At 52.3% G+C, this 23,807-nt stretch overlaps 8 protein-coding genes across 8 annotated transcripts; 2 read left to right on the forward strand and 6 right to left on the reverse strand.

Annotated features, from left to right (window-relative positions):
* Positions 1-76: 76 nt before the first annotated feature.
* On the reverse strand, positions 77-922 carry N7473_005137 (uncharacterized protein; the record flags this gene model as incomplete). The annotated part of the gene is made up of 1 exon (XM_057151077.1): positions 77-922. The coding sequence occupies one exon, from the start codon at positions 920-922 to the stop codon at positions 77-79; it is 846 nt and encodes a 281-aa protein (XP_057008882.1).
* A 1,573-nt stretch (positions 923-2,495) lies between these two features.
* N7473_005138 (putative G1/S-specific cyclin Pcl5) lies at positions 2,496-4,610 on the reverse strand (the record flags this gene model as incomplete). Its single annotated transcript, XM_057151078.1, has 2 exons — positions 2,496-4,108; positions 4,190-4,610. 2 exons carry the CDS (start codon positions 4,608-4,610, stop codon positions 2,496-2,498), a joined length of 2,034 nt encoding a protein of 677 aa, XP_057008883.1.
* A 2,016-nt stretch (positions 4,611-6,626) lies between these two features.
* N7473_005139 (uncharacterized protein) lies at positions 6,627-6,854 on the forward strand (the record flags this gene model as incomplete). Its single annotated transcript, XM_057151079.1, has 1 exon — positions 6,627-6,854. One exon carries the CDS (start codon positions 6,627-6,629, stop codon positions 6,852-6,854), a length of 228 nt encoding a protein of 75 aa, XP_057008884.1.
* A 17-nt stretch (positions 6,855-6,871) lies between these two features.
* N7473_005140 (putative aminotransferase) lies at positions 6,872-9,281 on the reverse strand. Its single transcript, XM_057151080.1, has 7 exons — positions 9,129-9,281; positions 9,030-9,063; positions 8,839-8,968; positions 8,452-8,772; positions 8,313-8,390; positions 7,737-8,244; positions 6,872-7,590 (listed from the first exon to the last, which is right to left on the reverse strand). The coding sequence occupies exons 1-7, from the start codon at positions 9,208-9,210 to the stop codon at positions 7,532-7,534; spliced, it is 1,212 nt and encodes a 403-aa protein (XP_057008885.1). The 5' UTR covers positions 9,211-9,281; the 3' UTR covers positions 6,872-7,531.
* Positions 9,282-9,866: 585 nt separating this feature from the next.
* Positions 9,867-10,554, reverse strand: N7473_005141 (uncharacterized protein; the record flags this gene model as incomplete). The annotated part of the gene is made up of 2 exons (XM_057151081.1): positions 9,867-10,481; positions 10,537-10,554. 2 exons carry the CDS (start codon positions 10,552-10,554, stop codon positions 9,867-9,869), a joined length of 633 nt encoding a protein of 210 aa, XP_057008886.1.
* A 656-nt stretch (positions 10,555-11,210) lies between these two features.
* N7473_005142 (uncharacterized protein) lies at positions 11,211-14,096 on the reverse strand (the record flags this gene model as incomplete). Its single annotated transcript, XM_057151082.1, has 1 exon — positions 11,211-14,096. The coding sequence occupies one exon, from the start codon at positions 14,094-14,096 to the stop codon at positions 11,211-11,213; it is 2,886 nt and encodes a 961-aa protein (XP_057008887.1).
* A 966-nt stretch (positions 14,097-15,062) lies between these two features.
* N7473_005143 (uncharacterized protein) lies at positions 15,063-15,419 on the forward strand (the record flags this gene model as incomplete). Its single annotated transcript, XM_057151083.1, has 1 exon — positions 15,063-15,419. The coding sequence occupies one exon, from the start codon at positions 15,063-15,065 to the stop codon at positions 15,417-15,419; it is 357 nt and encodes a 118-aa protein (XP_057008888.1).
* A 1,187-nt stretch (positions 15,420-16,606) lies between these two features.
* On the reverse strand, positions 16,607-23,174 carry N7473_005144 (putative tRNA-splicing endonuclease; the record flags this gene model as incomplete). The annotated part of the gene is made up of 4 exons (XM_057151084.1): positions 16,607-16,702; positions 16,774-16,878; positions 16,945-23,083; positions 23,152-23,174. The coding sequence occupies 4 exons, from the start codon at positions 23,172-23,174 to the stop codon at positions 16,607-16,609; spliced, it is 6,363 nt and encodes a 2,120-aa protein (XP_057008889.1).
* Between the last annotated feature and the right edge of the window lie 633 nt (positions 23,175-23,807).

Consider the following 23,807-nt stretch of genomic DNA (forward strand, 5'->3'; position numbering starts at 1 on the left):
CTGTATCTACAGGATAGACCGGGCAAAGCCGACTCATATGTAGAAGAATGCCATATGATCAAAGGGCATGCACAAATCATAGAGCACCATGTGCCGGGTGCTTTTCCCCTGGCAGTCGTACATCCTCCCATCCACGTCCATCACCCACGCCCGCTACACTTCCATCCCGTCGAATCCCTTTCCACTCGGTGATATTCATCCACCCGATCTGCTGCACGTCACCAAACCCACCGATCCAGTACACCTGCGTGACCACCAGTCGCGCCCAGAAGCTCGCATGTGGGGAACCCGGGGTACCGGGTAGCCAGTACTTGGCATCGGGATGTGACCGAAGGAAGCAATTTTCCAGATTGACAGCCGCAATACCGGATAATTCAGGGAGGGTATCGAGGTATCCGAATAGAGTGACGCGTGGCAGCGCAGCTGGGCTGGGAGGCAGACCGGGATAGACGGCGCCAGCTTCAGAGAGATGGTCCCACCAGTCTATTTCGAGACTGAGGTTTGACCCAGCGCCGGTATTTCTGAAGGTCGTTGCAATACGTAGTGCCAGAATAGTCGGGTCACCGTTGTCTCCGTGCGATAGATCCTCGGGTAAAATGCCGTCGCAGTCGGCGATGTACTCACGAAGACCAATAGGTAGACCGGCGACCTCGGCAGGCGTACGGGACCAGGCCGGGATTTGGCTTGGGAAAGTAGTCGAAATGACACCACTGGGAGAGAGAGCTAGCAGACGGCGGGCCATCAAAGTAGACGTGAACCAGGATGGACGTGTAAAGCTATCCTCATCGATGTCAAGAGGGGTGGTTGCATGATCAGCATAGTTCAAAACACCCCGATTCTCCAAGGGCGGGATGGCCGATGCCGAGGTAAAAGTAGAAGAGCAAAGGGCAAGAAGCCCAGCAGTGAGAGGTTGAAAGATCATCTTCGAAGCTGAAGAATAATATAAACAGCTCTAGTGAGAGCAGCCCAGAGTCGAAGTGCAACGGGTTAAGAAGCAAAGTGGGCGAAGAGGGGAAAGTGCGGAGAAAACGGTGACGCATCATCTGATCTTATCTGATGGTCCGTCCTATGGTCCGATGGCCTCTTGAGTTGAAGGTTTCCAACTACTGAGTATACACATCATACTACTAAACTTTACCCAATGTTGATAATAGAGTTAAGTTCTTCAAAGGATAAGTCAGTATGTCGTCAGGCAACAGACGAGAAGTCCCACGTACACCGAGTGCATGGACATGCAGCTAGGCAGTCGCGCATGAAATATCGCCCCAAATGGTAATTGTAGGAAGACACCCGAGATATAGCATACCTCATATCTTATTCAAGCATGGTTATCCTTCAATAATTATTAATATTAATATATTAAGTCACCTTAAAGTCGAAAGAAGTTCAAAACATAAACACAGATGCAAAGTTAATTTTGTCTACACTCACTTGATCATTCGACTTTTCTCCCCCACACCTGCAGCGGTAACTGTAACAGAATCGAAAATTGGCTAACAACTTGGAGTATATTTCTGGAGATGTGTTTGTTATCCATAACACTATACATAGAAATGAGCTCAATCTCGAAGAGCCCGAGGCCCCAAGCATCAACAGTGCGGAAATGCCGGGTGCCCAAGTCACAGCCACAGCCACAGCCACAGCCACTTAATGCCGAGACCGGAACACAGAAACACTAACACTTAATAACTAGGATCGGCACAAATCGGAGGGCGTGAGTCACTCCTCACGACGACAGCATGGAGGCTCAGCCCATGCCGAGCCGCAACTACAAGCGCCGGTTGCAACCTACCACACTTACCTAGAATAATACGAGAGAAAAGAAGAAAAAAAGCTAAGGAGAAAGATGTTCGGATCAAGTAAATGTACGATTGGCTATCCGTAGATGCGAACCCTTCCGCCCAGACGCCGATTTCCCCGATGATGCCCACCCATGGTGCCATGCAACCCATAGCGCCAAGTAGATGGGATAAGGAGAACAATGTGCAGTCAAGGTAGATGATGGGGTGAGGTATAGGAGGTAGGAGGTAATAGTAGCCCCAGACACTCTGGAGATGTGTAATAGTAGTAGTAGCGACAGAGAAAAAAAAAGAGTAACGAACCGTCCCATGCCCACCACACTCCGTGCAAAACAAAGCAGAAAAAAAAAAAAAAAAAAAAAGGCAGAGGAAAGAGGATGACGAGGACAAGGAACCACGTGCATCGTACACTTGCGAGACCATTTTGGGTGGTAGCTTGAGTGACAACTGAGGTTGGGAATCCGGGTTGAGGGGGTGAAGAACGGGCGAGGAGTATGTACAAGAGGAGATCAAGCTAGGCCTCAGTTGCCAAAGGGGGGGGAGAGGTATAGAGATAGGGTGGTAAACGGGGGAAACGGGGGAGGGGAATCATCCGAAAAAACCACGAGGCTTTTGGAGAAACAATCAAAAAAAAAGACGGGCTTTTTCTAATCCTCAAAAAAACAAAGGAAAATCCGGAAGCGCCAGTCGTCCCGTTTAGTTCAGGTAGTCTGCGCGGATGCTGGGGTTGAGCGCAACCTTGCGCGCCTCGCTGCCACAGCAGGCCCGTTTCATACCAGCGGGACCTGAAAGCGACGACGATCCACCCGAAACCAGGAACGAGTGAGCCAAGTGCCCGTCGGGGAGAACAGACGCAGGAACACCAGACGCGCCCGCGTCAATCAAATGGCGGACATGGTTTTGGAGGAGCAGATCATCGGAGCCAGTACGACCGCGTTTGCGACACTGGCGACGCTCAGGAGTAGCACCCGACAACTCGCAGAGACTCTGAGCCGCTTCGCTCAGACTCGAATCCAGAGTAAAAGTGGACAAGTCTGGCGCAGAGCTCATCGCACCTGGGTAGTCGGAGGCACTGTAGAGGTCGGCCAGAGAAGCCTCGTCGATCGGGGAGGCAATCGCCAGAGTCTTGCGACTCTCTTTAAGCGAGTTGCTGGTGCAACGCAAGGTGGCTGTCACAGCCAGGCGAGAGGGGGCCGAGACACCGGCACCCGAGGCGCTGGAGGAGACCGACGAAGATCGCGAGGAGCGCGACGACAGAGTCGACACATCCGACACCATCGAGTCGGGAGACGAAGCCGACGAGGCCGACGAGGTGGACCGAGCCAGAGAAGACCGACGGACCGCAGTCGGATAGCCATCGTACGTCGGAGCCCGGGAACAGAACGAGAGCGGCGGGCGCTGATCAAGAGTCGAGCGCGCCATTCCCAAGTTCTGGGCCTGGCACATCGCAGTACCGATGGACGGACGGCGGGGCCCACATGCTGCTACACTCGCAGCAGGAGTGCAGGCAACATGCGACTGGGGGGTCATCTGAGGCGTGGGAAGCATCTGGGGGCGGGGGATCGTCGGCATCGGCAGATGCGCGTATTCCAGGCGAGGCGTGGGCTCCATGGTCCGGGGCAGACTGCGCGGGCAGGTGGGAGTCTGCTCGCGCGAGGTCGAGCGGATCGACTCGATGCTTGGAGCATTGCGGGGCGATGGGGAATCGGCCACACCCAGCTCCATACTACCCATCGAGACGGGGGTCATCGGCTCAAAGTCGAACGACTCCAGGTCAGGGGTGAGAGAAGGCAGGACGGTGCGCCAGCACTGGCCCTCACAGGCTGAGAGGCCGCCAGCGCCGGGGGTCAACTTCAAGACGAGGTCGGTCCAACGCTGGAAGAGGGCTTCGGAGACGTGCAGGCGCCATCCGACTGCCTCGAGGAACATCAACTCATTCTGGTTGATCTCCAGAGTGTTCAGGCCGGAGATCTTGCTCCACGCGCGGGCGGAGTAGTTCCGGTCTTGAAGATACTTGGAGGCCAAGATGAGAGCCGCCAAGAACATGCGGCGGCCACACTGCATGGCCCGCATGCACGACTGATCCCGGGGCTGCTCCTTGGTAAAGTCGTGCGAGGGCACGTGTGACTTAATTTTAATCAAATAATATAAAGCCACCTGCAGGGTGGAATAACTAGTACGCGAACGACGAAGTGTTTCCTGGATGAAGGTCCGCAGGGGAAGAACCCCCTTGTACCCCGTCGCGGTATCACTTCGGGATGCCACGGCAGACAGCGGCCAGATGTTTTCGACGATTTGCGACGCCGTATCTTCACGAAGGAACAAGAAAGAACCGATTTAGCCGGATGGGGGACATGGTGAAGGGGGAGGATTCCGACAATCAGACTTACCGACGAGGTTATCGACGAAATTCACTTTCCGCTCGGACTGCCGAAGCAGACATGGCGGAGGCCGCGCGGCGGAGCCGTTGGTCGCGACGTTGGTGCGCCGAGGATGCATGCGCAGCTCGGCCGGCACAGCACCATCGAGCTTGGGAGCAGGTCCCTTTGCAAAGGCGCGAGGGCATGTGCCCACAGATCTCCCGAGTGTCTCTCCTTCATTCTCCCAGATCACGTCGACGGGGTTGGTTGCGGTGGACGAAACCGAACTCTGCGAGGCGTCGAGCGAAAAGACCGAGGAGGAAGAGGAGGAGGCGGAGGAGGCTATAGAAGAAGGGTAAGGGTGCGCGTGAGGCGCTTTGGAGCTTGGGTTGGAGATGTGTAAACCCAAGACGTCCATCCCCGACATATCCGGAAGCGTAGAGGGATTCATGGAGAAGACTGATTCAGCCAGTGGCGAGACAGTCAACCACTCAAATTTCTCGACGGGCGACCGAAAGAAGAAGAAGAGGATGATCCGATTTTGGAACCGTAGTGTTTGTCAAGATACCGTTTAGCAGAGAACCGGGAACGAAGGCCGAGAAGACAGGAGCCGTCTTTTGCGGGAGGCGACGGCAAAGCCTTTTAGAAGGTGAAGATCGCCAGGGTGACGAGTCAGATATTAAAGAGGAAGGGAAGAAACCACCGACGCGGCTGAGTGCAACGAGGTGGCGTGTACTGTTGTAGTGTTGTCGTGTTGTTGTGGGGGAGGGGAGAGGGGGAGAGATGAGAAAGTGAAGGAAGGTTTAAAGAGTCACGTAGATGGAAAGCAAGAACAAGGCAGGCAGGAGGATATCAGGGTAGACAAAGGGGAAGAGTAATCAAAGAGGCAAATAAAAGAGTCAAAAGAGTATCAGAGAGGAAAGTGTCACAAGAGAACCGATCGCGGTGTTGCGGCTATGAAGGAACCGCCGTGGCAAAGCGGGTGATGACTCGAATCGAAAAGCGAATTTAGATGGAGACGGAACCGGCGATGACGGAGACAATATCGATAGCGGCAACACGGGCGATCGGGTGGAAAGAGGCAGTATACATTTTGATGAGGCTCGAATAGAGGGGGGAGTTTAAAGGAAGATATTCAAGGCACCTAAGAGACCATGAACAGGCAGGCGTGTCGGCTTGACTGTTTCAGGGCTTAGGGACCAGGCAGGCGGATGGGGGCGAAAGGCGGTTGCGGTTAGGCGTTAGGCGGCAGTTTGGGGGGAAAGTGAAGGACAGAGGGAAAGAGGAGAGAAAGGTGAGGATAGGAAGAGAGGAAGAGAGGGAAGGGAGGCGAAGTTTGAAAGTCGGGTATTCGGGGAGAAGGAGAGAAAGAGTCAGGAGGGCGAACAGAGGTTTTTTTAGGCTCACCACCGGGTATGACTCCTAGGGATTGGGGAAGAAGAAAAGGATGTGGTTCGGGAGGTTGACTAAGAGGGGGGGAAGGGGAGTGAGAGAGAATCGAGGAGGCAAAAGTTGGGACTTGGGAGTGGAAAGGTGGACAAAAGTGGAGACTCCGGAGTGATCACTGGTCAGTCACTGGATTGAAGTTCAGTTCGGTCGGTTCGGTCAGTTTGGAGAAGTCAGAGTCAGTCAGAGTCAGTCAGTCAGATGCTGTGGCGAAGGTGGCGGGTTCGAGGAAATTCTATTTGACTCCTGTACAAGAGTGTCTTTTTTAAACAATCCCGGATATGGCCGGGTGACTCAGAAACAGAAGAAAAGATAGTGGAAAATAATAACAGATACAATAGCATATTGGGATAGAATAGTATCACGATATGATTATAACTCTCATGACTATTATCACTATCATCATTTAGAAGATACAGTAGTTCTACCGTGTACTTGGCCGGAAAGTACTAACAGAAGACCACCAACACCCTAAAGTGCCCGATCGCTCTACCCAGGTACCGAATGCACTTGGGTACTCAACTCATCCCCTTCTGATTCGCCAGTCTCTCCCCTCTTGAGTCATAACTCTGCCCTGTTAGTTAGTTATGTTAATAATAATGTGAATAATAATGGACCACCCCTCCGCTTCGAACTTAGCGTTGCCACGCTGTTCTTCCCCCGGCCAATCCGCGCCCGATGGTACTTCATGGTTGCCCCACGGGCCCTGCAATTATCCTCGATCTCATTGGATCAGCAACCAAATGATTGCCTGGTTCCCGTCTGGGCGATGGCTATGAATTCTGGCCATTTGGGCAATGGACCATTGTCGAAGCCACCACTGCCCAGTCGCCCAGCCTTCTTTGCCAGAGCCCTGCCCTCCGATCGGCAGTGGGCACTGCTCTTGACCTACTGGGAGGGTCGCCTGCATCCCATCCCGCCGAGCCACTGCAAGTCTGACCAACCTGGTTTGAAGCCAGACGGAACCTATGTAATAATAATAATGATAATGATAATGATAGACTTAATAAACTCAAGCACAATGGACACACACCTTGCGGCCTATCGGGTATCCAAGCGGAGCCACTGGGCTGCGAGAAAGAAAAAAAAACAAGGGCTGGGGAGACAGGGCACACCTGCAGACTACAGACTGCAGACTGCACCCGAACTACAACTGTACAATGGAACTGCCGGCCGGTTTGCGGAGAAACTAATCCTCGGTACACTACTTTATATCCTCTCTGATCCATCGACGGAGTACGGAGGATAGTACTCTATACTCTACGACTCCATTTTAAACTTCCTAAACAGTCCTAGCCCATGGAAAGAGACCATGTATCTGGAGGTTGGACAATAACAGGATGCTAGTCAACAACGTCACTTATCTCGACTTACTTATAACTACCCTCTTTAGAATATTTGACAAATGAACACTTTGATTAATCTAAATCCCTGTTATGATTATTATTTTATTATTAGCAACCAGCTGGAAAAGGGGAGAGCACTGACAGCAAGCTGAAATCACCTCGTATTCCACTAAACGCCCCGTTCGGATTCCATGACGAGCAGGAAGCTTATTATGATGAGGACAAGAACCTTAGAATAAGATGAAATCCCGAAAGTATGATTTGCTCTTGCCCACACATGATGGTGCTGTTAGCTATCAATATGATTTCCTATCTAGCTACATAAATACCTTCGAGAGATTAACCATGACCTTGGATAGTGAAAATGACGATATCGGGATATCGGCAGCAGGCCGGCATCGGCGGACCCCCACACCTCAAGTCACGAGGTCACATACAGAGCACAAGTACTCCGTACACCGAACACCATGGAAAGAGCTATCAAAGAACCAAGTACGTATCATCAGATCCTCACTCCTTAGCCATCAAATATGACTCATTCTGTATCAAGGCCCCATCCTGGAACCCCATGATCCTCATTCTACAACGGCTCTGCCAGAGCCTCCTGGAGAACGGTCACTAGCCCCGCCACCTCCGCCTCTGTTGCCTGATTAGCGTCCCATACATCACCCAATCCAATCCGCGATATGCTAGCACACAATGCTCAGGTCCCACGGGGCCCAAACACCATGCACGCCATTTCATGGAAGCAAGGAACAGCAAGGGGAAATCAACAATTCACTTACCCGTATTGTAGTGCAACAAGCTCACCCGAACCACTCCATCATCCACATCATCCAACCCACACACATCCTTCAACAGCCGGTGACTATACATATGGCCACTCCGGAATCCATACCAAGACCGCGACTCAACCGCCTCAACCAGCCGCTGACTCTTCACGTCTCGCACCACGAAACTAATCACCGGTACCCGGAGCTCCTGACTCGCCGAGGGCTCACCGATGATCGTGATCCGGTCATGTGCCGCCAGGAACTGTAGCAGGATCTCCTGTAGACGCTCCTCATGCGCAGCCATGGCCTTCCACGTTGCGCTGGGGTCCGCCCCGAAGAACGCCACGACAGCCGGGATACTCTGGACAGATTCGTAGTTGGCCGAGGCCAAGTTGAGCTTGTGGTCTAGCGTGTCGGTGGGCTTGAAGAAGTGTGCCAGCGAGTCGATCTGATCATGGATGCGCGAGGAGGCGTATAGTTGCGCTACGTGGGGGCCGTATACCTTGTACCACGAGAATGCCTGTTTGTGAAGAGCCTCATGGTAAGCTGACTATGAGTCAAGTCGTATTGGGGCCCGTCGAGACTTACGTAGAAATCCACCCCGAGGGCTTGGACGTCGACTTGGCGGTGCGGCGCGAGAGCGACACCGTCAACGCAGAGTAGTGCCTAGTTGAAGAAGGTCATGAGGTGAGATGGTGATATCGTAAGGTGCTAGGATGATACTGACTCTCGGGTGAGCATGAACGGCATCAGCAATCTCCCGAATGGGACTGATGGTGCCTGTGATATTGGAGGTATGGGGACAGGCAACCAGTCTAGTCTTGTCTGATAAGAGAGTCTTTAAATCGGCCACGTCGCAAGTGGGATTCTTCGGGTTGGACGATGCCCACCACTTCACAGTCAAACCGAGGCGCTCCGCGATACGGACCCAAGGTGCACTGTTGGCCTCGTGGTTGAGCTTGGACACGATTAGCTCATCGCCAGGCTGGAATTGGAGAGCTGTGGAGAGATTGTGTAACAGCTGAGTGGTTGACACTCCAATGCTGATCTGTGATGAAGGTATGTCAGACACATGGATGCTTCTTATGACATGCTTAATTTCAAAAAAGCTTACCTCGCCTGGCTGTGCATTGATAAAGCCTGCTGCAGCTTTATACCCATTCTCATAAGCTGCAGTAGAAATCTGAGAAGTCTTGTAGGTGGCACCAAGCTGGACATTGGTATTCAGCAAGTAGGAGTGAATACTACTCGTTATCATGTACATTAGTTATGAAGCTCGCTCAAGATACCTAATCTGATACTCACGAGTTCGCAACTGTGCCAAGGACCTGACTTCCTCCTAGGACGCTATCAGTACAATAGTCCAGTAAACACTCCAACTCTATATCTGTCTCGTTCTCCTACCTGCATTGTCCATGTAAATCTGCTGCCCTTTCAGAGCCGGGAAGGCCGCTCTAGCAGCAGCCACATCAAACGTAGACGCCATCGTTGAGATATATGGGATTTCAATATGCAAGTGGTTTTGAAACTCGGAGAATCGATCGATGGGGGTTGTTTGGCTGCATTTAAGGAGCCAATGTCACCTCTGACGAAGGAGAGGGGTAGTTGGGTGGATCTCATTTGATAACGGGTTTGTTCCGGTGGAGGTTCGTGCTTTATGTCTGAATCTCGCCATGGAGGTGAAGGATCGAATACAAATCATCAATTATTCGGAGCAGCTTGAGTTAATAGCTCAAAGAAGCTTTTCTTCCACGCATATCGGCCTTTAGGCTTTGATTGTATGTTCCGAATCAGATGAGGACCTGCCTAGAGTGGTAGGTCAGGGCGAGTTTCATCCGGTAAGTCTGGAAATATATATCCACACCTTCCCTACTCGACATCCTACACATCAAGAGCAAAACCACCTAACAATACACAGAACTTTTCAAGAAAAAAGATGGAATCAAGTTGTGAATGTAAAAGGAAATCTTGCTTCGATCGGGTATATGCAATAGAAAAAAACCCAGTAAGAAAAACAATGAACACAGTTGGACCCGAACAGCGCACCGCACCCACAAGACACCAAGACATCGATCGACATTGCCCAAAAAAAAAAAAAAGGAAATAGACACAATGAAAAAAAAAGATTAAGATAGAATCTATCTACCGCGAGGAACGAGCACCTGCCGCCCCAGGACCACCACCTCCATGCGCGGCATCATGCACCACGCAGAGGAGATACTTGCGATCCGGTACGACAACAATTTCATGTTTCCGCGTCCGCATGCGCAACAACTTGACCTCATCCTCCTCCTCCCGATCCCCCTGCGCATCCTGATCTTCTTCCCCAGGCGTGTTCGTGCCCGTGCCGTTCCCATAGCTCCCGTACTCCGTATCCAATCCACTCGAAGAATGCTCATTGGCGGTGGGCTGGGTAGTAATAGGTCGAGCTAGCGAGACACCTAATGCAGAAGCGCTAGAGACAAAGTTGAATATATGCGCGGCTAGCGCCTCTGCTTGCGAGGGCTGATACGTGGTTGGTATTGGGGATGTTGGGGAGGCCGGAGACGAGTCGGAGGGTTGTGCGGTCGGGGTCTGATCGGGAGTGGATGGGACAGGGGGTGTAGTGCGAGGGGAATTCTCTTGAGCGGCGAGTTGCCCTGTACTCTGGATGATGGAGCCGTCTTTGCGGGAAAGGATCAGGGTTGATTGCACCCCTGGGCGGGAGGTGAGATGGGATAGGAGTGCCGTGACATGTTGGGGCACTTGTTGTGTGCGCTGCTTCTAGAGCTTAGATTGAGGACATAATTGCAAGAAACTTGACTAAACATACCTGTGGTGGGTTGGCCATGTTGGGCTGCGGGGAATGTTGAGAAAGTGCAGAGGTGGGCGGCGGAGATGAGGAGCTGAAAGGAGGTGTGTGGTTATGATATCCAGTAAGATACGGGAAGGCCTGAAGTCATTGGCAGTGTATAGATCTTGCTTCTGATACCTGCGCCGGGCGGAGTCAGGGAATGTATCTAATTGTAGACCAAAAGAATCCAAGATGAACTTCCCCGAGCCCAGTAACTTAGTGGGAGCTCTGACGACGGGATCCAAACAGAGATGACTAAGCGGATCACATGGGGTTCCAAGAGTTCATGCCTTCTGGAAATTTTCCTATTTGGGGAATGGAGAGGGGATCATACAGGGTGGGATGGTTTAATTGATGTCAAAGGAGCGAGATGGATCCAAGTGTCTTCTAAGGTACAGCTACAGAATGGAGTTTGTAATGCTTAGAATACAAGAAAGCAAGGTAAATATTGAACAAAATGGTATCGTTGAAAAAAGATTGTAAGAACAATTAAAGTCCATCAAGAGAAGGCAATCAGGCAAAATATAGAAAAGAAATCAAAGATCGTCAAAGCTTTCAGAGATCGCATCATATCATAGGCCAAAATTGTAAAGGAATGCGATAGAGGGAATGATTACTGGACCTCGAACAGCATGAATGAATGAATGATCCCTTCAGCAATTTCTCGCCATACGAGCACCACTCCTACTCGACTTATCCGACATCCATCCGCCACTCTCAATATCCTCGATCATATTGTCCAGTTGTCGCACATGTGGCCGACCCTCATGATACGAGCCAGGCGTCTCGAAGCCGCTGTTTTCACTGCTGTGGGATGAACTGACCCAGCTCTCCGGACGCGGTGTGAACCGGCTCTGATACGGATTTGCGTGATTCAGATGAGAAAAGCCAGGGGGCAGAGTGGAGTCGCCCAGACCTTCGAGGGGATTCTTGACGCCGGCGTTGAGCGCAGCAAGGAGAGCTGCCTGAAGGATTTGGTTCTGGCGTTCAAGATTGGCGACCCGTTCCTCAAGGTATTGATTCATCTGGCTGGCGTTTGGTTGAGTGCGGTGCGAGTTGTGGGATTCTCGAGAGCGATGTGTGGATTGGGAGTAGGTTGACTGGGGAGACAAGGCACTCTTTTCCAGAGTGCGGCTGGTACGGCCCTGGGGTGTTTGAGTGCGAACTGGTTGAGGGTAGCGTAGACGGCCATTGCTGGCGCGTGCATCCACGATAGCATGTCCTTGGTGGGGGGGATGAACACGTCTGGGATGCTTCTCAGCCATGCGATGAGGGCGTGTTGTCTCTGCCCTAGGACCGAAGCCCTCATCGTCCGAGGATGGGAGTGGAGACTCGCAGCGATTTGGCTCGGAAGACTCGGGAATGCTCTCATGGCGCAGGCTACTGCGAGAGCTGTTGCTGCGGGAGATCATGGAGGCCCTATGGTGGCCCGCAGCAAACTGGGCGTCCACGCCCTTTACAGACTGCACACTTGCTGGGATGGGAGCGGTGTAGTTCCGAGGACGCTCAGGGAGGGGCTGCGTTGGAGGAGCAGAAGGGAGAGCTGCAGTAGGTGGCGGCGAAGGCAAACCGAAAGGGAGATTATTGCGATCCATGCGAGCATCGATGCGGAGGGTCTTGCGAGGACCACGCTTTTCTTGAGGCTTTGTGAGTGCCATTTGTCCCAGAAGAGGAGAGTCCGCCAATGGTGTACCTTCAAGTTCCTCATGACCTGGACTTTCAGGCAAATCCTGCATGCGTGGTATACGAATGCTGGAAGCACGTCGCCGCGGCGTGCTCTGTTCAGGTGATGTTGACTTTGGACGTTCGGGAGTATGAATGGACTTGGCACTATCATGGTCTGCTTTCAACTCCACTTCACCCACGTAACCAAGTGCAGTTGCAGGACGAGTATCTGTATCTGCTTCATCGGGCTGTGTCTTGTCAGGGCCCGACTCGTGCGGATCCTCAGCAATGGGCGATGGATGCGAGGGCTGAATGTCCGGAACCTTGAGAGTCGACCGGCCCGTTTGGACAATCGGTTGAGCTTTGGCATCTGGAACAGCTGGAGGTGCATGACCGGGTTGTGGGATCGTTGGTAAAGGTCGAGTTGGTGCTGGCAGTGGGAATGCCTGGAGGGTCCCCATGGCCAACGACGGCGGTCGCGACTTGATCTTGGTTTGCGCGCCAACCTGAGGACTGCTGATTTCAGCCGAGGCAGATTCAGTAGAAACTGCAGACGTTGCAGTAGCCCCAGAGCAACGTCGCTCTCCTTCGTCCTTGGAAGTCCTCGAAGAGACATCCGATGGTTTCGATTTTGCAGTTTTAGTCTCTGATGTCCCAGGAGGAGACTCTGCGCCATTCAATGAAGGCGAATTAGAAGGCCGTTGATATTGGGGCACTGATGAGATCCTCCACGCATTCTTGCTGGACATGCGTGGCGGTGCGACGTCAGGGAAGAGCTTCAACGAGGGTTGTGAGGCAGGGCTTCCAGATGAGCTGGGAGTGGACTTGTCTGAAGTCTGCACAGGCTGGACAGCTGGCTCAGCAGATTGGTCGAGTTTCAAGTCATTTGTGGCAGATGGACAGGATGATGCCAGTGCATTCTCGCTGACAGGCTTGATACTGGAGGTTTGACTCGGAGGCTTGGCACAGGGCCCCGGAATACGCGTGCTCATATCGAGTGCATTGGAAGGCTGTCGACGATGTTCATCCTGTGACGTGCTTCCTCGAGTTGCCGCTGTGGACGTCGATGGAGACATCGGTCCACCACTTTCCGAGCGACAGTAGGAAGAAGAGCTTGGAAGTGGGAGTGTTGGCGACGATTGAGAAGCGGCATTATGATCACCCCGAGATGCGATACCACTTGACGACGGCGGCTGGTATGGCGGGGGCGACGCATCATCAAACTGCGTTGACAGCGACACGGCAACGTCGACCATTGAGCCAAAGTCGCTGAGATCCAGGGAGGCCAGGCGGCGTTTGAAGTCGAAAGGGCCCGTTTTGGTGTCGTTTTCCAACCATGGCTGTCCGATGGTCTCAACATCGTGCTTCTTTGACTTGGAGAATGTCCTTTCCAGACTGTTTTTCGAACTAATGCTGGTCTTGGCCGAATGGTTGCTTTTGGGCTTGGGAGCTGGAAGGAGGTACCCTTCCCTTTGGAGCGCCTCAATCTGACGCTGGTTCTCATCCAACTTGGATTTGGAAGAGGAATCCTTTTTCTGACGTTGAGTAAATTGCAAAAGACGGCGATGTAATGGTTTCACTTCCTTTGCCATTTCCAATTGGCTTCCCTTTGGCTCCATGGATTCAGTGACGACAGGCAATGCCGTCGTGCTATCCGGTGAGGTTGGAGTCTTGACAGACGAAGGGCCGGGTGTAGGCGCATTTTGAGTAGTCTGAAAGAAGCGCACAAGGTCTGACAAATTCTCATTTCGGGATGGTCTCTCAGCCATCCCCGCTGAGCGGGCCTGTGGTCGCGGAGGCGACACCTGTGGCCTGGGAACCATTACCCCCCGAGGCGGGGTGGAGCTCGCAGACCCCGAGACCGAAGAAGGCATACTGGATTGCCTGCGCTTGGACTTGGAGGAGGGTGGATCGGGCCGACAGGTTGGAACTATTGGACTTGGTGCAACGGCACTATCATTTACTGTGTCCCAATGATGCATAGGGGCATCAATTGAGTGGCTTTCCAATCGATCCGTTCGTATTCATAAGGGGTCGTCTTTGGATTTTTTAGGTTCTTTGAGGGTCTGGATTTAATGGCTCAAAGGGAAAAGAAGCTGTCGCATGTTAGAAAGATCATTGTCATGGTTACACTTGGTAGACCAGCTCACCGGTTCAGAGAATGAAAGACCAAAAACAGCAGGCGATTGAGCAGATCCGGGGGTATAAAGGCGAAGAGTGGAAACGGAGACGAAATGACAGGTAGTATTTACGAAGATAAGCCACTATGTACAAGGTGAATGGCGTGGCAGTCGATGGAGCAACTGAGCACGGAGAAAAGAGTGGACTGGAAAACAAGCTGAGACGAGGCAACCGAAAATAAAAAAGCCAAACAAACCGACATGTGGCAAGGAGGAAATCCCAGTTTATAAGAGCATAGCTAACTACTGTAGATAGGAGTTGAGCTGTCGCATCACCCTAGGGAGAGGGAGGGGGCAGCCAACGCAACGCCATTCTGGGTTCGTCGATCCAGATGCAGGAAGACTGTAGTTTGGGCCCGCCCTCGGCAAGCAGATAGCCTGGAAAGGGCATCGATATGGTTGAAGCTAAAATCTTGTTAGTTTCTAGGGCAGGGAGAGAGGGGGAGGACCATGCAGGCCTCATCGAAGGGGTTCGTTCGTTCTTCAGGAACCTTCTGAACCGAGCCCGATTGTCTGGGGAGGGCCCACGGGTCATGGCTCTTGTCATGGGCAAAAGCCCAGGCTCGAACCAAAATCGCAGCGGTCATCTAGTACGACGGTAAACACATCGTTTGGGATTCTGACGGTGGATGGCGGCAACTGCATGCAGCGATTTGCAATATGACACAGCAGCTGGAGGAGATGGCAAACTATTTTGGCCTCGCCCGGGCTCCGGGCGCCCCAGCTGCAGGAGATATAATTGGGTATGTGCTCTGGTGGGGACGGGAACGATCAGATTGTCGCTCGAGGATTACTGCAGCACATCATTTGCACTGTGATCCTTGTTGTGCAACCAGCTCGCGCATGGCGACAGTTACGTTGGAGTTCGCAGGAGAGCTGCGAACTGGAAGGAGAGACGTCCTGTTCCCCAGTTTCCCCTTCAATTGTGCTGCGCAAGGGATAGACTTTTGTTCAGGAGAACCATCAGATCCAGTCGAACCAGCCGACCCCGACAGATTGGATGAGGCCCCGCGGTAAAGCGATAAAGTCTAAACGACGTCAGGATGTGAGGTATCAGACTCCACTTTTCGGGGGAGTTGACGCGGGCGCCGATCTAGCCGATCCCAGCTGATCGCAGTCAATCGTTGATCCAAGCTCAGGGATCCCCCGAGCGGGTACAGACAGAGACGATCACTTGAAATGAGTTGCAGCTGGAGCCCGTTTGTGGAGGCCGAGAGTAGTGACTGGAAGAATGGTGAGTTGAAGGTTTGAGAGGGAAGCGGAGGAGGAGGTGGTGGTGTTTTCAATAATGCTGCAATAATACTCACAATTATGCCGAACGGATGATCGATCTATCGATTATCGACTCTTTTTCCCCCCACCGCCCTTGCAGTCGATGATCCACTGCATGATCCAGTAAATAGTAGTAAGCAAAGAAGGAATACTAAGCCTAGTATGTAACTAGTTACTCCGTATCAGTTAATTGACACATTAGATCCTGTAGTTTCAACTTCCCGCCCTTCAACCGCCCCAATGCCCTTTCGCTTTAATTCTCCGGACGTTCCGCCCCCCATCGTCTTAGCCTTAGGCTGCTGCAGGATCCATCTGACAGTTCAACAGAGTATCAAGTTTGGGATCGCCTTCCGATTTCCGTGATCGCAAAAATGGAGCATACAACGCCCCCTCTTGCGCCACAACAAAGCTAATTGGGACACTCGCATGGTAAGGCAAATGGCTAAGAATACAGCAAACATGGTCGAAGCCTTCAGATGACGGGCAATGGAACTGATCTATTTAAGTTGTATTGGAAGGAATACAATAATCAATGACATTGGGGTAATGTATGTTTCGCTGGGCGCAAGTAAATGTTTAGAGTACAAGAAGAGATCTCAATGGTACGTGAGGACGCCTGCGAATGCTGGGTAGAAGGGCCGAGAACTCAAGTGACTCGATTTCATGACGAGTCCCAGAGTGAACGGGCTGCTCGACTCTATTCACTGCCAAAAAAAAAGAGGGAAGGGATTGTGGGTGTGTGGGCGGGACCGGTAGTAATGTGATAGGGAGAGATCCTAGTGGAGATCGCGGTGGAGATCGTGGAGAGACAGGCGAACCCGGACAAGAGATCCGAAGAGAAACAAGGTTGATTGAAAGCGAGGATCAACGAGGAGAAAGCAATTCATGGCGAGAAAGTGGTGCACGACGATCAGGTGAGACACAGTGGCGCTCTACTTTTGTTTCGGCTTGGGTCGCCGAATGAATGGGTCGACCTCCTTCTTACGCATAATCGGGGGTCGCGGCTTGGGCTGAGTGGGGTGAGAAGCCTATGAGAACGGAAAAAAAGAGACGTGAGCGAGCAATCCAACAATTGAGCACCAAACACTTTGTTTCTTACCTCTGTAGCATTGGAGCCAGATGCCGATGGACCCCCACTACCACCACCACCACTCGCCGACGGTTTTTTTGCGCCGGGGCCGTTACGAGCAGGACCCGAGAGGCCCTAAAATTAGTGTTAGCATCCACAAATGTATAGATCAGATACGTTAAAGATCAAGATTAAACTGACAGGTGCCAACAATCGCGGGCCCTTTGGCGCATTCGATGGTGGTCCCGATGGACCGGTACGAGGCCGTGATGCCTTAGGGCCATCGCCGGATTGCTCATTTCGCTTGCGCTTGATGCCAGCGTTCTCATTGGGACCCGGAGACGAGTTGGTGGTTACTGCAATGGTAGGAATCTTGGGATCATGGCCCCCCATTTGCCGTTGGCGCTGACGCTCGGCGTGTTGCTTTTGTTGTTCAAGACGACGACGCTCCTCATTGGCGATGCGGGCCTTCTCGTGCTTTGGAAGCGGTTTTGCGGCGCACTTGATAGCAGGATGACCAAACTGGCCACATTCGAGACAGCGGATGGCAGTGCAGTGGAACTTGCTGTGGCCAAACCCGCGGCATCGGTAACACTGGCCGCGGGCAGCCTCCTGGGCTTCTTCGTTGTCGCAGTTGTGAGTGAAATGCTCATTGCTGCCACAAACACCACACATCTTGGTCTCATCCAAACCTGCAGCACCACCGGAGGGACCATCAGGACGAGGTGTTGGGGTAGAAGACTGCGCAGGGGCCACGACTGGCTGAGGCTTGGGAGCAACCGACACCGCGGTGGGCGGGTTGATGGGAGCGGCAGTCGGGGCAGTTGGAGCCACTGTGGTTGAAGTAGGGGTAGCCGCGTCCACATCAACCATTTCAATCTCTTTGTAACCCGTGAACTGGGGTCGCTGAAGAAGCTTTGGAATGTTGCCTTCTGTGTAGACATGACGCTCTCGTGCGTTGTTGATAAGACTTCTCCAGTATTGACCCTGCATCAAGGCCGCGGAATTACCCAACACCCACAGGGAGGATTTGGCACGGGTGAGACCGACGTTCATACGACGGATATCGCTCAAGAAACCGATACCATTGTTGGAGGCACGCACACAGGAGAAGATGATGACTTCACTCTCTCGTCCCTGGAAGGCATCGGTGGTGTTGAAGTCGACCTTCTTCAGAATATCCTCACCATATGTAGACGCAAACTGGTTCTTCAACTCTCGCAACTGGCCCTTGTATGGAGTGATGATACCAATCTTGTTTGCAAAGTCGTAGTCTTTGACATCTGTGACTAGCCGATCATACAGCTGCATGGCAACCTGAATCTCCGCGTAGTTGATCAAAGAGCGGCCCTTGGGTGCGCTATGGTGCATACCCTGAACATCGAAAAAGCGATATGGACTGAGTAGTTCGCTCTGATGCCATGGGCGAACACGAAGCTTACCCATATCAGGGCCATCCTGAAGCTTGCCATCGTAGAAAGTGAGACTGGGGAAGGCGCTGATGTCGGGATGCATACGGTACTGAACGTCCAGCAGGTGCACGTCTTTCGGGAAGTTCTTCTGCATACGGACGAACAGACTCTGCTCGTACTGGAACTTCGATGCCATCTTCGACAGGACAGTAGGCGGCAGCTGCTTTGGGTCACCGACGAGGACACACTTGGAGCAACCGTACTTGAGCGGAATGAGGGCGCTCAGCTCAATACATTGAGCCGCCTCATCAATGATAACGGTTTCAAACTCAACGTTCATGCCCAGGAAGATGTCGTGTCCTGAACCACTGAGAGTGGTGCAGATGACATGGGCACCGTCGATAATCTCCTGCTGAATGCGTCGCTTCTGCATGTCTGCATTGCGGGCCAAGGTGGAAACTTGATCACGGGCTTTGTCAATATCAGCACTCAACTGAGTTCGCTTCTTCTTCATCAGCTCAAACTCGCGCTCAAGCTCCTCAGGGGGTGCGATTCCCTTTGCTCGGCAATCATCCAGGCTGGTGCGGAGGTCTTTGAATTGAGTGTCGGTCGTCTTGTGCTCTTCGTAAAGTTTCTGCATGTCCACATTGTTTGATGTAGAGGGGCTTTGACTGATGCGGGCATTGACCATCTCGTCAAGGGTCACATCAAGCACTTTGGCATTGATGGCATCACTTCTGCCCAGGCGAACAACCGAGATCTTTTCTAGGCGACCATTGCGAGTCTTGACACCTTCCTTCATTCGCATGACCAATTCGTCAACTGCGGCGTTACTGGGTGCACACACCAACACTTTCCGCGAAGACGCAGGTCGGGAGTTACCGATGGTGACTGCAACCTTGCTGAGGACATTCGTGAGGAGACTACCAACCAGTGCGGTGATAGTTTTGGTCTTTCCAGAACCCGGAGGACCCTGAATAAGGGTAAAAGCATCGTTGTCCATAGCAGACTTGATCGCCTTGGCCTGAGCGCGGTTGATATTGTAGTTGTCCATGTAAGGCTGCAAAGTGGAATCCCCGTAGGTGAGGAGTGGCGACGGCTTGGCAAGCACAATCTCCTCGCAAAGATCGTAGTATTCCAAGGCCATCAAAGCACCGTATTCACGCTCAACCGGAGTCAATGAGGTGACCTTGACTCCAAAGGCAGTGGCACCAACACACAAGGATTGAAGGAACTTGTTGGGTCCTGGGTTCATGCGGTAGGTGACCTCCAGTTTTCCACCTTTACGATTGACATGGGCGACCCGTGCAAGAATGTGTGGAGCATTTTCGTTCTCATGCGGCTTTGCGGCATTGGAGAACAAAACCAGATCACCTTCGCTGATGAAGAAGTCCTTGGAAGGCAGACCGAGAGGCTGGGTGCTGACTTCGATCCACGAATCCACGGTCAAGCGGGTCATAACCTTGACCTCGAAAGGCCGGAATGAGGAGGCACTTTCATCCTTGGCCGACTGGAAGCCTTGCCAGGCCTCGAGGATCAACAGGGGCTCGAATGTGTTCTTGTAATCCTGGGGAGAACGGAACGAATTGGAGACGAGGGTGTAGTCGGTGCGATCACCAGATGGGAGATCGCCAGTTGCGAAATAATTCCACGACAGGATCTGGTGGTGCAAGGATGATAGATCCGGGGATAGACGGGCACGCATGTCCTTCATAGACCGGTGACGCTTTACCTTCCTGAGGGGCATCTGCTGGGGGGGTTTCTTCTTCTGCTCCGAGGGGTCCGCGGCATCGGATTTCTTGGGCTTCGCGCCGAACAACTCCTGATCTAGTTCATCTTCACTCTCAGTATCGCTGTCCGAGCCAGACGAGACCATCATACTGTCAAGGGGGATAGAATGATCTTTACCCTTCACACCAATACCTTTGAGGCCAGAGCCTTGCTCAGCCGTTTGCTCCGCAACCCCACGAGCAGGCATGTTCTTCTTGAGTCTTGCCAACTCTGCCATATCCCGCTTCCTCTTGGCCTCTTTCTCTCGCTCACGCTTCTCGCGGAAGGACAGGACGCTGGTGGCATCATTTTTGAGACGTTGGGCCATGGGACCCTTGGGCATCCCAGGCCTCGTCTGCAGTGCCGTTGAGGCGGGCATCCCGAGAGGGGATGAACCCTTCTGCTTGGCAGTGAGGGCGAGGCGATTTTTATTGAGTTCAACGGAGCGAGAAAGGTCGAGTAGAGTTTCGTCGGGAATATCCTCAAATTCGTCGTCACTGGGAACACGAGAGGAGGGAGAAGAGGGGGAAGAAAGATCGTTGGGGCGGCGGGCAAACGAAGTGATAGAAGATTGTTTTTTCAGGGAGGCCGTGGAAGCAGTGACGACAGGTTTTTTGGTGTAAGCCTCAAGTGAGCGCACGAGTTCTGCCTTGTCGCGACTGGTCAAAATCGTTTTGATTGTCCCATGTACCGCGGTGCCCTCAATGAAACTCAACGCGTCTGCCTTGACAGTCGTCACGTCCAGACTCCCCAATCGTCTTAGGATTTTCGAGACCAGCGCAACTAAAGATGTGGCAAGATACTCATCCTTGAGACGCAACCACTTCACCATGGCACTCATAGTAGTCGTGGGTGACTTGATGAAGGCCTCTGAAACTGACTTTTGAGCAGTATCTGTACCCCCCACGACACCCAGAAAGACACCATACTGATCGAAGAGGAAATTGGCGAATTGAATGGTATCACGACAAAAGTCAAGCATGACTTCCTTGTCGTTACCACGCATATGCCAGGCCTCCGTCTCGTCAAAGATGGTAGTCAAGGATTGCCACAGGAATTCCCAGAGTTTCTGAAGTGACAGGATCTCTCGCCGGTCCACGAAATTTCGCGTACGCAGCATACCCGTCTGACTATTACACAGAATCTCTACGATATCGGTTCCCGTATGCAGCATTCTCGGGGCGGGTGCAAAGGTCTTCATGTTGGAAATGCGTCGGAAGGACCAACTCATGCCATACATGGAGGTTGTGAAGAACGACTCGAGAAGGTATGAGATTGCATCTCGCCGTGCGAATTGACCACTGACGTTCTTGATGAGATCAACGGCAGCTTGATAGGTGTTCAAATCGGCAGCGAAGAGGGTCGAGATCAGCGCACTGCTGGTATCCTGGCTTTGGAAAAGAGGCTTCAGGTGTTCAGGCGGGAAGTCTGCCAGACGTTCGATCATCTGACAGGAAAGGCGGGTGAGATGACCATAAATCATGTTGAAATGTGTCTTCTCTTTGGTACCATCGCCCTTGGCCGGGAACTTTTCCAGTCCAACGAGAGGAAGGACTCCTAGTAGAGCAGCCGTCGATAGTGCAAGATTATCTTGACGAAGATGCTTGATCACAGCCTCCCATACAGGCGCGGAGTAGGTAGAAACACCATGGGAGAGAGTGCCGTGCTTCAAGATAACCTCGTAGTCACTCTTCAATGATTGACACTCTAGGGCTAGAGTGTTGCGAACCACGTCCATGCACAGAGACTTGATTTCTTCCTGGCGGCCCTGTTCAATATTGAACACTGGCGGGTTAAGAATGACATTGATGGTAGCAACCACGACGTCCATGGTCTCTTTGAGCACCACGCTGTCAACGGAACTTCTTGACGCTTCATGGTCTGTGAAACGGCGGAGAGTGCTGAGGAGACTGTTCAGGCCAACGTGAAAGCAGTGATATCGAGCAAGATTCGGGTATTGGTCATCTTGTAGACGCTGCAGCAGTTGTGTGGCCAAGTATCGACATGCCGAGGGTTGATGATGACCCTTGAGTGAGGCCATAAAGGGATTGATCCAAGATAGCATATCTTTCAAAGCCGACTTCTCATACGCCTCACCCTCGGTGGTCTGCATGAGGAAGGCTCTGAATTGATAGTTGGCAAAGATCTGCTCGATGATAGCTTGAGGAGAAATGGTCTGCATGGCATCCCAGAAGTCACCGGGGGCTTTCTCTAGCAAAATCTGAATAGTATTCAAGAGGAATCGAAGGCCGGGGGTTTGCAGATGCAGATGGTCCACAGACAGGCGGCAAGGATCAATGTCTAAAGCACGGAGGTTATGTGTGATTTGATCTTTGTCTAGCTTCCTGACAATAAGCTGCATTCCACGCCACAGTCGCTGCACTACCGCAAGCTGAGGTGGTAATTGATTAGCAGCTTGTGATCCAGCCTGTAGCGCACTCAGAAGCCCATCCCGAATAGCCCATTCAAACTCCTCGCTAGTCGGAGGTCGAGTGTATCGCGTCCACGTTGAAATAGCCCAGAAGCTCCGAGCTTGGTTCGAGTCAAAGAGGAAACGGGTAACAGCAGGAACATAATCAGAGATCTTCAAAGACCTCTTGGATTGAATGAGCTTGAATGGCTCGTCAAAATGCTCTTGGAGAAGTTGATCACTCCGCAGCATCGCCTCGCAACTTAGTGTCTCGAAGATGGAGAGCAATGCAGCCCGGTCCAAGACACTTAGGTTAATTTCCTGGGGAGGAACCTTTTTGAGTTGAGCACATGCTGTAGCCAGATTTCTCGTGATGCGCTTCACGTCCCATTCGTCCATTCGCTGGGCAAATTCCTCGATGTCTTCATCCTGGTACAACTCCTTGAGCTGGTCCATGAGCCAGACCTTGCCAGTGTAGTACTGCTTGATGCAGAGGTCGCATTGTTCCAAGCACTGGTCCAGTTTGCTCAAGACCCAAGTCTGTAGCTCCTCTACACCTTCTGCGTTGTAGGCAAGAATACGCATCGATAAGAGGAACTTCTCCTTGCGAGCCTTGCCCTCTGCCACGATATCTCCAGTGCTCTTTCCATGTTCATCCACCTGGCTCGGGTCATCATAGCGTCCGTAGTCATTTTCGCTCCGTCTCGGGCAAAGCAGGTGGGTTCCTTCGGGGAGAGCCTTGAGCTCTCTGTAGAAACAAAAATTTGTCAGTACCATCAACTGCCGATGGAAATATTCAAAACATGTTCCACTTACCCAATAGCATCCACGAACTCCATGATGAAAGTCTCACGGATTACAGAGGATATGATTGTACCGAAGATCCCCCGCACATTTCCTGGTCCACCACGATATTGCAACTAGCGCATTGCCTTCCAGCGTGTCTGGGCAAGCTTGGGGACAGGTTTATGGGGGGTTAGTCAAGTCCAGTTCACAGCGGAGCTGTACGAGTTGGCAATGACGGTTTGGACGGCGGGGTCCTTTTCACGGATATGCGGGGAAGGTGCTTTGAGGGGCAGATTCCGAGTAGGCACTACCTGTGGCTCAAATCATCAGATATGTTTCGAGAGAAAGAGGGCGCCAATACGAGCTCGAGTGAGAGAAGGCAACTTGCGACATACCTATCAGCGCGAAGAGGTGACGGTCAAGCGAGGATAGCTTGTTCTGGAAAGGGTCTACCGAAAGAGAGAGAGCCCAGGGTAATAGCTAAATGCAACAGCCTCCTAGAGGTGTCTGTCGCTCGAAGCGCCTCTCAACTTGAATGAAAGGAAAATCCCCAGAAGCAAAACGCGGCAGAATGATGAAGATTGGCAGAACTCGAGGGCGGTAGGCTACCCGAACGCGTTGGACGCGCTTCACTTTTACCTAAGTGGGTAAAGCTAGTGGTGTATGTACAGTTTATGCGGTCAAGA

Source organism: Penicillium subrubescens, assembly GCF_028828155.1.
Source record: "Penicillium subrubescens strain IBT 31985 chromosome Unknown utg000004l_segment0_segment0, whole genome shotgun sequence".
Classification (NCBI taxonomy): domain Eukaryota; kingdom Fungi; phylum Ascomycota; class Eurotiomycetes; order Eurotiales; family Aspergillaceae; genus Penicillium; species Penicillium subrubescens.

Bases quoted from the DNA above. Each gene is read 5' to 3' on its own strand.
- N7473_005140 (XM_057151080.1), bottom strand. From the start codon at position 9,210: ATGGCGTCTACGTTTGATGTGGCTGCTGCTAGAGCGGCCTTCCCGGCT. The intron at 9,064-9,128 runs GTAGGAGAACGA...ATAGCGTCCTAG, and splicing joins GATTTACATGGACAATGCAG to GAGGAAGTCAGGTCCTTGGC. The intron at 8,245-8,312 runs GTAAGTCTCGAC...CTTCACAAACAG, and splicing joins CCCTCGGGGTGGATTTCTAC to GCATTCTCGTGGTACAAGGT.